Source organism: Emys orbicularis, chromosome 9 (genome assembly GCF_028017835.1).
Source record: "Emys orbicularis isolate rEmyOrb1 chromosome 9, rEmyOrb1.hap1, whole genome shotgun sequence".
Classification (NCBI taxonomy): Eukaryota; Metazoa; Chordata; order Testudines; family Emydidae; genus Emys; species Emys orbicularis.
Window position 1 is genome coordinate 48571015 of NC_088691.1, and position 14039 is coordinate 48585053.

General features: G+C 41.9%; 1 protein-coding gene across 1 annotated transcript in view; it reads right to left on the bottom strand.

Moving 5' to 3' along the window:
* Positions 1-14039, bottom strand: part of ILKAP (ILK associated serine/threonine phosphatase) — a 41998-nt gene that overhangs the window by 12940 nt on the left and 15019 nt on the right. Inside the window, exons 3-9 of the mRNA XM_065410412.1 lie at positions 12765-12830; positions 12265-12321; positions 10747-10866; positions 9109-9235; positions 7948-8054; positions 7329-7422; positions 3517-3604 (exon numbers count right to left, since the gene is read on the bottom strand). Of these exons, the coding sequence (XP_065266484.1) occupies positions 3517-3604; positions 7329-7422; positions 7948-8054; positions 9109-9235; positions 10747-10866; positions 12265-12321; positions 12765-12830 (659 nt within the window). The remainder of the gene's footprint in view (positions 1-3516; positions 3605-7328; positions 7423-7947; positions 8055-9108; positions 9236-10746; positions 10867-12264; positions 12322-12764; positions 12831-14039) is intronic.

Consider the following 14039-nt stretch of genomic DNA (forward strand, 5'->3'; position numbering starts at 1 on the left):
TATAAAGTCTCTACCAAAATAAAAGCAGAACAAAGGTTCTTAGGTTCAATTTCCCAGGAAATAAAAATTCATGCCAAGACCAAAAGATATTGTACTGAATAGCCCTTTGGCAAGGAAGAGGATTGGTCTTACAAATCCCATAAATTACTTGCATTTCAAAAGTAATTTTAAAATAAATTGAATACACCACTATCTAAAAGATATAATCAGGTATCTAGCACAACCTAGAGTCCACCAGCAGACAGCTAAAGAACACAACAGGTTCGCAGCAGGGCATAACATCACATCACATAATGGCAGACAGCTAAATATTGACAAGTTTTGTAAGTGCTTATATACAAATGCTAGAAGTCATATTTGCCCTTCTTAGTAAAAGGGCAAATATGAGTGCCAGATATTAAATGAGGATATTGATATAATAGGCATCACAGAAACTTGGTGGAATGATGATAATCAATGGGACACGGCAATATCAGGGTACAAAATACATAGGAATGACAGAACAGGTCATGGAGGTGGGGGAGTGGCACTATATGTGAAAGAAAGCATAGTCTCGAATATAGTACAAATCTTAAAATGAACCAAACTGTACTATAGAAAATCTCCATGAATAGAAGTTCCATGCTTGAAGAAGAAGAATATAGCCGTAGAGATCATCTTGGTCAGGTGGCCAGTAGTATGTGATTGTGACTGTGAAATGCTCAGGGAGATTAGAGGCTATAAAAAATAGAAATCTCAGTAATAATGGGGGATTTCAACTATCCCTATAATGACTGGGTACATGTCATCTCAGGACAGGATGCAGAGATAAAGTATTTTGACACCATAAATGACTGCTTCTTGGAGCAGCTAGTCCTGGAAACCACAATGGGAGGACTAAATCAAGAATTGCGTCTAAGTGGAGTACAGGATCTAGTCCAAGAGGTCAATATAGCTGAACCGTTCAATAATAGCAACCATAATATAATTAAATTTAACATCCCTGTGGGGGGCAGAAGGGGAGGAGACACACCAATGAAGCCCACCACGGTAGCATTTAACTTCAGAAAGGGGAACTACAAAAAAAGGGGAAGCTAGTTAAACAGAAATTAAAAAGGTCGAGTCCCAAAAGTGAAATGCCTACAAGCTGAATGGAAACTTTTTAAAAAACACACCATAATAGATGCTCATATTAAATGCATACCCCAAATTAAAAAAACATAGTAAGAGGAACAAAAAAGTGCCACCATGACTAAACAAAGTTTAAGAAGTGGTTAAAGGCAAAAATGCATCCTTTAAAAATTAGAAGTTAAATCCTATTGAGGAGAACAGAAAGGAACATAAGCTCTGGCAAGTCAAGTGTAAAAGTATAATTAGGCAGGCCAAAAAAGAATTTTAAGAGCAACTAGGCAGAGACTCAAAAACTAACAATTTTAAGTACATCAGAAGCAGAAAGTCTGCCAAACAATCAGTGGGGCCATTGGATGGTCGAGGTGCTAAAGCAGCACTCAAGGAAGAGAAGGTCATTGCGGAAAGACAATTCTTGCATCAGTCTTCACTGCAGAGGATATGAGGGACATTCCCCACACCCGAACCATTCTTCTTAGATGTCTCACCTGAGGAACTGTCCCAGATCAGGGTGTCAGAGGATGTTTTGGAACAAACTGATAAATTAAAATAGTCACCAGGACCAGATGGGCTTCACCCAAGAATTCTGAAGGAACTCAAATATAAAATTGCAGAACTACTAACTGTGGTATGTAACCTATTGCTTAAATCAGCTTCTGTACCAGATGACTGGAGGATAGCTAATGTGATGCCAATTTTTAAAAAAAGCTTCAGAGACAATCCCGGCAATTACAGTCCAGTAAGCCTAACTTCAGTAGCAGGAAAATTGGTTGAAACTATAATAAAGAATTGCCAGACACACAAGTGATTTGTTGGGGAAGTCAACATGGCTTTTGTAAATGAAGATCATGCCTCAATCTATTTGAATTCTTGGAGGGGGTCAACAAGCACGTGGACAAGGGTGATCCAGTGGTTATAGTGTACTTGGACTTCAGAAGGCCATTGACAAGGCCCCTCAAAGGCTTTTAAGCAAAGTAAGCTGTCATGGGATAAGAGGGAAGGTCCTCTCATGGATCAGTAACTGGTTAAAAGATGGGTGGGGGAGGTGAAGGGTAGGAATAAATGGTCAGTTTTCCGAATGGAGAGAGGTAAACAGTGGTGTCCCCCAGGGACAAATGATCTGAAAAAGGGAGGTGACAAAATTTACAGACGATACAAAATTACTCAAGTCCAAAACAGACTGCAAAGAATTACAAAGGGATCTCACAAAACTGGGTGACTGGGCAACAAATTGGCAGATGAAATTCAATGTTGATCAATGCATATTGAAAACATAATCCCAACTATACATCTAAAGTGATGGGGTCTAAATTAGCTGTTGCCATTCAAGAAAGATCTTGGAGTCATTGTGGATAGTTTTCTGAAATGTGCAGTGGCAGTCAAAAAAGCGAACAGAATGTTGGGAAACATTCAGAAAGGGATAGATAATAAGACAGAAAATATATTTCCCCTATATAAATCCATGGTACGCTCACACCTTGAATACTATGTGCAGATCTGTTCGCCCCATCTCAAAAAGATACATTGGAATTGGAAAAGGTTCAGAAAAGGGCAACAAAAATGATTAGAGGTATGAAACAGCTTCTGTATGAGGAGCAATTAAAAAGACTGGGACTTCTCAGCTTGGAAAAGAGACAACTAAGAGGGGATATATGATAGAGGTCTATAAAAATCTAGACTGTGTGGAGAAAGTGAATAAGGAAGTGTTATTGACTCCTTCACATAACACAGGATCTAGGGGTCACCCAATGAAATTAATAGGCAGCAGGTTTAACAAACAAACAAGAGGAAATACTTCTTCACACAATACAAAGTCAACCTGTAGAACTTATTGCAGTGGATGTTGTGAAGGCCAAAACTAGAACAGGGTTAAAAAAAAAAACTAGTTAAATTCCTGGAGGATAGGCCCATCAATGGCTATTAGCCAGGATGGTCAGAGATGCAACCTCACACTCTGAGTGTGCCCAGTCTCTGTTTGCCAGAAGCTGGGAATGGATGACAGGGGATGAATCACTCGATGACTTTCTGTTCTGTTCATTCCCTCTGAAGCACCTGGCATTGGTCACTGTTAGAAGACCGGATACTGATCTAGATGGACCACTGGTCTGACCCAGTATGACCATTTTTATGTTCTTGTAAGTTAGAACCTAGAGGGACACACAGCTACTCTAAGTTCCATCTTCTTCAAGGAGGAATCTTTGTAGGAATAGTTGGGGAGCTCCCAGCTACTTCTGTCCAGTCTCTTTCAGTGAAGCTTAATAAATAATGGTTGTGTGGGTGGGGAGATCAATTACTTTAGCATCTCCCAACAAGAATCCCTGCAAAAAGAGTGGAAATCCATTCCTCCTGTAGGTACTGGGGATGTTATACAATTAAAATCTATGTAGTAGGTTTCTCAGTGCTACTTACCCGGCTGTCTCCAAGGTTGGCAATGTAAAGGATATTATCTACAGCCAGGACACAGGTTGCTGTGGAACCATCCTTCCAGGCAGGCTTCCTGAAGGCACCAGAAATAAGGTTACAATGGAAAAAGCTAGTTTTTGTTAGAGGTTCTATTTCAAAAGGTTCAGAGAACCCTGCAAAGGATGCCTCCATTGCAAGGCATTCAGAAGTCAGCTAGCCCAAAAACACCAAACTTCTGTTTGGGAGTTCTCCCCGTTTTGCTCACAGGTTTTTGTTAAATTAATTATATAAAACAGGTTTATAGACAAGATACATACGAAGATGAAGACAGATTAGCAACAGAGCAGCAATTTCTAACTGTGGGGTGGCACCCCCGAGGTGGGGTTCTCAGGGATGGCTGCAGGTAAGAGCTACCTCTCTGCAGCTGCTGGAACCTGACCCCGTTTTTCTTCTCCTCCCATCCTATGCTACACTCAACTCCAGAGAAACTCATTTAAGGGTATGACAGAACCAGTTTCACAGTAACTGCCTAGCTCTCAGTGCCTAAAAAATAATGGAAGTTCTCCCTAAGTGGCAACTTCCACAGAGTGCAGGGCAGGTGGATGGTGAGGAACTAAACAGTAACAGAGGAGAATGTGCAATCTACTCACTCTTCCCCTCTACCCTGGTATTCCTCACCCATACTATTTCAACTCATCACCCACAGTACCCACCATCCTCCAGCTTCAGCAATCCCCACCCCGTTTAAGTTGTTTTCCTGACATTTGGATTGCTGTAGTTCAACTGGTGTCTGGACAGCACTGTGTAAAATCAGAAATGCTGCTTGAATTATAGCTGCAGCACTGTTTTCCTTATTGTGGACCAGATATAACAGTATAGCAATTTTGAGTGTCATTTCTTAAACTTATCTGCTCATAAATCATCTTTCATTGAGTTTTCCTGATGCTGAAGAGCTTAATTAAATTTCTCCATAATTTCAACATGCTGATATTATAACTAACAAGTTTGCAAATGCAGCCTGTAGATTACAGAATATAATATATACAGGTTAGATGAAGTGGGGTTTTTTTGTTTTTTAAAATACTCACACAGGTTTGGGAAAGATACCAAATAATTGTTTTAACGAATTCTGTTAGTACTTTTTTGTGCCTACACTGGTAATGTTTGTTTTGTTTAACTGGTTAGGGTTAGAGGGCTGAGCGAGAGTTTGGCCTGTGATGTTGTACACAAGAAGTGAAATTTCTAAGCTCATTGCTGGATGTATTGATATTCTCTCCAGCTATGTTATAGATGAAAAGTTATTAAATGGAAAGGATATACAAGGCTGGTAGCCAGGCTTAAGTATAAAGCGATACATGGTGGCATCTCAAAGTGTTAGGTTCCCCCTCCCCCCACACGTGGGGATAGGCTGTGTTTTTCCTCAAGGAAAATAAGTCTCCATTAGAACAAAGCTAAAAAGAAGTATAGTCAATTAGAAGGATGATTCAAATATTAGTCATTAACCATCAGACCCATTCATCCTTTAGAGGACGGGTTCTCAACCCTTTTCTTTTTGAAGCCCGCCCAACATGCTATAAGAACTCCACGGCCCACCTGTGCCACAGTAACTTTTCCTGCATATAAAAGCAGGAGTCGGCGTTAGGGGTAACAAGTAGGTCAATTACTCATGGCCCCACACCACAGGGGGCCCCGTGAAGCTAAGTTGCTCAGTCTTCGGCTTCAGCCCAGGGTGGCAAGGCCCCAGGCTTCAATCCCATGCGGTGGGGCTTCGGCTTTCTGCCTTAGGCCCCATTAAGTCTAATGCCAGCCCTGCTTGGCAGACCCCCTGAAACCTGATCACTGTCCCCCAGGGGGTCCCGGACCCCTGGTTGAGAACCACTGCTTTAGAAAGCAGTCTTGAAAATAATGCAAGGTTTAACTAGTAAACTTTTATCTGCCTGTCCCATGTTAACTACATAACTTAAGGCATGAAAAAAAAAAAAATCTCAGTGGTTCACTAGAATCCTTGATCATGTGCATTGCTCTATGTGGGAGTATATCTGCTGGTAGCCACCTGAATTCTGGATAGAGGGCGATGCAGAACTCCCTGAATATCTGGAATTCCTAGTGCTAGGAACATGCCACTCTGTCATGTTATGAGCTTGCAGATTTAAGTTAAAAAACTATTGCTTTCACTGAAGTGGTTTTTTACCCACGAAAGCTTATGCCCAAATAAATCTGTTAGTCTTTAAGGTGCCACCGGACTCCTTGTTGTTTCTGTTATTTTAGTAATATGCAAGCTCTCCTTGGATACAGGTCACAAAAGGTGCTATAGAAGAGAGGGACAGAGGCCAGTTTTGGCTCATATTCTGGCCCCGTAATACTTCACTCCCCATGGCAATCCTGGTCTTACCCTTACAGCGTAGGGTAGCCCTATGTTGCTGTCGTGTACAACCTGTAGTGTAGGGGGGCAGGGCTGGAGCGCACTACACTCTGGCTATTATGGCCATTCTGCCAGCCTATCAGCAGCCATTGAAGGATGTGGCTCCAACTTGCATATGGGCCAACTGGACTCTTGGCAAGGAGCGATGATGACTTTTCAGAATGGAGTGGTGATCCCCAAGGGTCAGTCCTAGGACCAATCCTATTCAACTTATTCATAACTGATCTGGAGAAAGGGGTAAAAAGTGAGGTAGCAAAGTTTGCAGATGATAATAAACTGTTCAAGATAGTTAAGACCAAAGCAGACTGTGAAGAACTTCAAAAAGATCTCACAAAACTCAGTGATTGGGCAACAAAATGGCAAATGAAATTTAATGTGGATAAATGTAAAGTAATGCACATTGGGAAAAATAACCCCAACTATACATACAATATGATGGGGGCTAATTTAGCTACAACTAATCAGGAAAGAGATCTTGGAGTCATCGTGGATAGTTCTCTGAAGACGTCCAGGCAGTGTGCAGCAGTAGTCAAAAAAGCAAACAGGATGTTAGGAATCATTAAAAAAAGGGATAGAGAAAAAGACGCAGAATATCTTATTGCCCTTATATAAATCCATGGTACGCCCACATCTTGAATACTGCACTGCATACAGATGTGGTCTCCTCATCTCAAAAGAGATATGTTGGCATTAGAAAAGGTTCAGAGAAAGGCAACTAAAATGATTAGGGGTTTGGAACGGGTCCCATATGAGGAGAGATTAAAGATGCTAGGACTTTTCAGCTTGGAAAAGAGGAGACTAAGGGGGGATATGATAGAGGTATATAAAATCATGAGTGATGTGGAGAAAGTGAATAAGGAAAAGTTATTTACTTGTTCCCATAATAGAAGAACTAGAGGCCACCAAATGAAAGTAATGGACAGCAGGTTTAAAACAAATAAAAGGAAGTTCTTCTTCACACAGCACACAGTCAACTTGTGGAACTCCTTGCCTGAGGAGGTTGTGAAAGCTAGGACTATAACAGGATTTAAAAGAGAACTGGATAAATTCATGGAGGTTAAGTCCATTAATGGCTATTAGCCAGGATGGATAAGGAATGGTGTCCCTAGCCTCTGTCAGAGGGTGGTGATGGACAACAGGAGAGAGATCACTTGATCATTACCTGTTAGGTTCACTCCCTCTGGGGCCCCTGGCATTGGCCACTGTCGGTAGACAGGATACTGGGCTAGATGGACCTTTGGTCTGACCCAGTAAGGCCATTCTTATGTTCTTTTCCCCAATTTAGGAGTTGCAACTTCTGGCTGTACCACTCAGGAGGTACAACTCAGAATTGGGGTCTGGGAGAGAGAAACATTTTAAATAGTTACAAGTAGCTCTGGGGGACATTTATACTTACTGACTGGAGGCCTGCTTCAGGAACTCCTCATCTGTATGTTTGAAAGAGTCCAGAAGGCATCTCTTCACTGTTTTCTCCACACTGACTACCTCTCCTGTCACAAGAGAAAGTGGCGCATGCTCCTTTTGAAACACCATGCTCATCTAATCCCTGCCCCCTTCCTCACTTGTCTGACATGCATAAACAGGTCACACTGCACGCATGTTACTTACGTAGGGCAGACATGGCCCATGTGCCCAACTGCCAAAGATTCAGATATAAAAGCACATGGCCAGTTTGTATAACATAGCCTAGTTATTCACCCTTGAAGACAAGGGACACCTATTGTAACGCTATTATTTTCCTCAGCCATATTCACAGATCTGCTCTGGCTATTTCATAGAACTTGCCTAATCTAGTTAACACTGTTATGGCTTTTGGCTTGATAGACTCACAAATCTGCTCAACAACTTATCACACCTCACCTATCTACAGCCTAGAGGCATGGTCGCCCAATACTCCACTCACAGCTATGTCCCTGACTCTGGCTGTCCAAAGTCATTTCTTAGTGGACACACCACAGCAGCAAGTCATAAGGAATGAAAGATGATGCACATGCCCCCACATGGCCCTCTCTTACCTTTAGGAAATTTCCTAATCAGGTTTTGGTGCAGATTCTGTGCTGCAAATTTTGAAGCTCGAACTCCCCCATGGCCATCAAAAACGGCAAAGTATGAGACACGGGTTCTGCAAAGGAAGAAACATTAATGTAAACTAGCTGTGAAACGGCTGGTATCAACCAGAAGTTAAGATTTAGTAAAGAGGCTTGTGTCCCTAGCACCTCTCCCAACCTGTATTGGAAAAGAAAATGCAGTGTTTCCTCTAAAAAGTGTAGAGCTAGCATGTATGAGTACTAAAAGTTTCCCCACCTCCCCCAGGAAATGAAGGAAAGGAAAAGACGCTTTGGCCCCCAGCTACATTTAACAGCAGCTAAACATTCCACCTCATGGGCACTCCAACTCTGGAACCTCTCTCCAACAATTTCAGAATTTGCTATTCACAGGTGCCAGTCCAACACAGCTGTGAAATACACAAGAGACATGGGGACATACTATTTTCAAATTGCCTTTTGTTCTACAAGCTTTAGATCACATATTTAGCTTTAAAAGAATGTTTTTAAATGATCTTTTATGGCCTGTCCGTGTTGTTTTTAAAAATGATACATTCCACCACTTCCCCTCTAATCATCTGAAAGGTATAGTTAATTTAAGTTGAGTGTTTGATACCTGATTGCTTCTCTTCTACAAGTATCCAAGCTCCTCATCACTGCCACAATTGGGATTTTAACTGTTGTGAAACCCCAAAGGCAAGGCTTAAACAGCTATACTCAAGTTCAGAACCTTCAGGTATCTTGGGTCTGATATCCAGAGGTACTAGGAGGAGTAGACTTCTACTGAAGTCAACGGGAGTGGTGGGTACTCAGGACTTCATGGGGAAAATAAATAAATAAAAAGAAAAAAGTCAGGTCTTAGGCACCTGATGTGGACCACCTAACAAATGAGGTACCTTTTGCATCACCAAACCTTACATGATTTTCTCAAGGTCAGTGGCAGAGCTAGGAATACAATCCAGATCACCCACGCCACCACACAAAGCAATATTTAGTCATGAGCAGTAGTTGCTCAGAGTGAGGGATCATTGTCAAGAGCTCAGGCAAAGTTAATGGGAGCTCTTTCATCTTCTTGTCATGACTATTCTACTACAATGTTACTCCCTGGCTCCGGAGGTCTGGCCTACTTACATTTGAGGGGGAAGGGGTCTGCACTCCTCAGTAATGTCATTCAAGATGACATGTGCATCCTGCATCTCCTCTCGTTCACCTTTCCTCTCTGCCATATAACCTTTCAGTCCAAAGATGCCTCCAGATGCTAGTGAGAAACAAAGCAAGATTACACACATGAAACTCCTTTGTCTCCTAAGCCTGATTTACAAACTTGTGATCATTTTGCTCTATGCAAGATTCTGAAAATCCCATGGTACCATGACAAGAAGCATGTCTTGCCCTGCATGGGCTATACTTGAAATTAAAGGTTTTTCTTAAAAAGGGTCAGCTTTTGGAACCTTTTGCTGAAAGTGACATGCTTTGTGACACTAGTATTAAGTGTCCCCAACATCAGAAACTGTAAGGCAGTTTGCATCCTATTGAATCAGGGCAACCAAGCTTGAGTGCTAAAGCTACATCAGACTGGGATATCATTGCACGACCAGGAGAGGGATGCACTCCATGGAAACTCTCTTGATCAGGGGTCTCAAACTCCCATCTGCGGCCTGCAAGCCTCCCCAATGTAGCCTGTGGGGCTCCAGCCGTTTTGGGGCTGGGTCTCTCCCTTGGCCACACCTGCCGCCCCCCTCAGGGGCCCTGGCAGCGCAGCAGAGCTGAGCAGCATCTGCCTGCTCGCTCCAGTGGCTGCCAGCGCCTCCCTGCGGCCCAAGGGCGGGGTGGGGCTGTGCCTCCACATGCTGCTCCTGCCCCGACCGCCCCTGCGGCCAATGGGACGCTGCGGGGGCGGTGCCTGGGGGCAGAAGCGCACGGAGGCCCCCTGGCCTGCCCCGGAGCCCCAGGAAAGCACCGCACCACTGACCTGAGCCTGCACCCCCACTCAAACTCCGTCCCAGAGCCTTAGGCAGGTGGGAGGGCAGAGTTTTTGGGGGGCGGGTTCTGGGCGGCATGAGTGACATTGGCCTCCTGGGAGGATCTGAGGACTGGCACTGGCTCTAAGGTAAACTGAGTTTGAGACCCCTGCTCTTGATGAAACAGTAAATCTGTAATGAGGCTGCTAACAATAGATGAAAACGCTAAACCAAATGTTGTTTTAATCAAATTTATCTTTCTTAGTTTGAACCTACTGTACACATCCAGTTCTCAAAGCCTAGTGCAATGTTAGGAAATCTGTATCACTACTGTGTCTTACACATCTGCACCAAAAAGCAAGCAAGCCAGATGTGAAAGGTTAAGCCATTTTTCTCAGGAGTTCTCTCTTTTCATTGCAACCATTTGATGGAGTGACAAGATGCTAGCGGGGCAAGGTGGTCTGAACCACTCTGCCAGGAGTCAAACAGTCACTTCCACCTCTGCTACTCCAGGACTTGTGCTCTGACTGTAGGTCTATGCATGGTTGTGAAAGTACCCACTATTATACTTCTGGGCTGGTTCATCACAACTGCTAATAGCCTCCCAAATTAATAAGAACATACTTAGGGGATGCATCCAAACCCTGGGATCTAAGTATGAACTCTGCCAGCAGGCAACACACTTCATTTCTTAGAGTAACCATAGAAAGTGTACTGAGGAACCAGAGATCAGCTTTGATCTGGACTTACTCAACCCAACATAAAGAGTACAAAACAGAGTACATTTGTTTTCAAACTGTCTGAAAACCTTTACAAACTTTCTTTTCCACAAGTTCTTCACGGCCGTTCTTCTCTTCCTCTGAGACTTTCCTCTTCTCTCCTTTCCCATGATTCCCTACTGCTGAGACCTGCTCAGTGATGCGTGAAGCTAGAAGACAGCAAAAATAGAGATATCTGAAGACTTTGCAGAAGTGTTTTCTACCCTTTTCTGTTTTTATTTATGGGAATCACTCACCTCTTACATTGAAGAGAACAATTCCTTTTACACTGAAGTATTATGGACCTACAGTACTACTACAGTCTGGTAAATTTTGGTTGGCAGACTCCCCTCTCCCCCACTTTGGCCTTGTCATTAGTTTCCTAGTTACCAGACTGATCTGGGTTGACTGCTTCGATGTGTTAAAACCAAAAGTTTGAAGCGGAGGAATTTCTAGTTTTTGCAACAAGTCTATCATGCATGAAAAGGATTGTTACTACTTTCTAGGATAGACAATACTACTCTTATATAGAAGATATATAAGAGACAGGATGGATTACAAAATAAAGTCAGGAGTGATGAGGTAGAAACATAATTAGCATGGGATCTGAAGTGACAGTGGATTCAGTGCTCATGGAATGAGTCTCCTCCTAGTCCCTAATGACTAGCTGTGTACATGATGAACATTTGGCAAATCTGGCAGTCTAGCTTTAAGTTACTCTAACAGCAGTAAGCAGTTTTGGCCAGGATCAAGTCACAGTGGCAATGCTGTAAGAAGCTTGTATAGTGCTTAACTGCGGCCTGTGTAACTATAGCAAGTGCTCTTTACACTTTTCACTTTAGAGAGCCCTAAGTTCACTCCAACCTCCAAAAAGCATATAGTACAACAGTGGCTCTCAACCTTTCCAGACTACTGTACCCCCTTCAGGAGTCTGATTTGTCTTCTGTACCCCCAAATTTCACCTCACTTTAAAAGTGCTTGCTTACAAAATCAGACATAAAAATACAAAAGTGTCACAGCACACTAGTACTGAAACATTGCTTATTTTCTCATTTTTACCATATAATTATCAAATAAATCAATTAGAATATAAATATTGTACTTACATTTCAGTGTATAAACAAGTCATTGTCTGTATGAAATTTTAGTTTGTACTGACTTTGCTAGTGCTTTTTATGTAGCCTGTTGTAAAACTAGACAAATATCTAGAGGAGTTGATGTACCTTCTGGAAGACCTCTGCATACCCCTGGTTGAGAACTACTGTATTATAAAACCCATTATCTGCAGTCTTTCAAGGACATCAGAGATGTTATGGAGTCAGCTAGCAGGAACTGATGCATGTACTTACTGCTGCAGATAGACCCACGTTTGATGAACTTAGATTTTTAGTTACATGAATACGTCTCCACTACCAGTACAAGTGCCCAAATACTCACCAAGATACAGGCAAGATTGTTGGAAAGAACAAGATGAATCACAATCCCAGTATGACAAGCTATGCTGACAAATTCCATGAGAAAAGACATGTATGGAGGGACCCTCATGAAGGCTGTTACAAGTCCCTTACCTGAGTCACCACTGCTGGCTGGTGGAAGATCATCAAAGAGCAAAGGTCCTCCTGTCCCTGAAACACAAGAAAACAGTCAACAAATGTAAATTGAGTGCCTCCACCCCATGAGCAGAATTCTGATCATGTCCAACAGATGTGTGAAGGCTACAAAATGTCAGCTTACTCAGACCAGATCAGTTTAAACGTGTACCTCTCCAGGATATAAAACAATTATTAGCAGACAGTGGGAGGACCTAGGCCTTATGTTGATGTTTTTAATATGCCCCATGTTAACCTTTCAAAAAATATGAAAGATCCATATTAAGATAGCCATTTATATTAGTTGAAGAAATGAGTGAGGAGGAAGAAGATGGACACTCAAGCATGTAGATATTCTGGAAGATTTTATCCTATACTTATGTATAATAAAAAGGGTTTAGACAAAATCTCAGTGTGAGAAGAGATGCTGATGCAAACAAGCTAGGCAGATGCCAAGATAACGATTAGAGTCCTCATACCTGAGTCAGCACTGCTGACCGGTGGAAGATCATCAAAAAGCAAAGGCCCTGTTTGTGCTTCTTTCCCTAAAACACATCAGAGCAGAGTCAGAACACACTTGAAAAATTATTCACAGGAAGAAAAGGAATGCCCCATTATTCTAGAACAATCCTTGCCCCAAATGAACCCCTCCACCCTAACTATAGACTACTACTGCACAAGACAGAAACTGCCACTTTCCTGGAAATAGTCAGAACTCCTTTGTAAGCATTTCTAGCTAAAGCACTTCTGATTTACAAGAGTTAAAAAGACTCATTAAGAAACCTTGGATATTGTAGGAAATGAAGGGGCAGAGATTCTATTAGCAGTGTTATCTGAAATAACCTAAGTATTTACATGAAGACCAATGGCCTTTAGCAGAGGAGACACAGAAATGGCAAACTGAAGAAATCTGCATCTTTATCACTGATGTTCTAAGTACTTTGAATTCCTCACAGGATCTGAAGTACACCTCAGTTCTTCTCCCATTTTGCGCTCTTCCTTTTCTACTAACCAGGGCTTTTTCTTCTGAACCACATCCATCTACCCTGCCGAGCATTTCTAAGATGCTGGAAGCCCATGGCTTTCAGTTCACAGCAAATAGCTAGTAGATGTTCATGTCCTTACAACCATCTGATATCATGTATGATTAAGAGCTAGGACCTCATGATTATTCACAGTATGTTACTTGGAGAAAGGAATGCTATCAAACAAATACTGCAATGCTGACTATTTTAAAAAACTCCAGTGAGCACCTTTTAAATAATAGGTTCTGATTATTTATTTTTTTAAAGTTCAAGAGTTTTTCTGCTCCTCTTTTGGTGTTTGAAGATATTTTCAGCAAGGTAAATATAGCTATATGGGGGGAAAACAGCAAAGCGGACTATACAAAGTGCTGTAAAAAGCAAAAAAACTAAAAATAGAGAAAAAAAATCTTAATTTCACCCAGTTACAATAATCCTAGTTGTTACTTGTAACTACAATAGGTAAAATAAAAAAACCCCTCTTCAGGCAGAAATGGGATTTTTCAAGTTGGTGATATCCCCTTAAAAATGTTCAGCCTGAACTGATTATTGGTTAACTTCAAAACAAACAGAAAGGAGGCTTCTTGTCGAGATATTTCTTTTTAGTTATGCAAATATGGTATGGAGTTCAAAGAATGCAGGAGTGGGCCTTAGCCACTATAATGAAAGCTTACACATGCTTAACTTTAAGGAATGTGACTAGTCTGATTGACTTTATGGCACTACTCATGA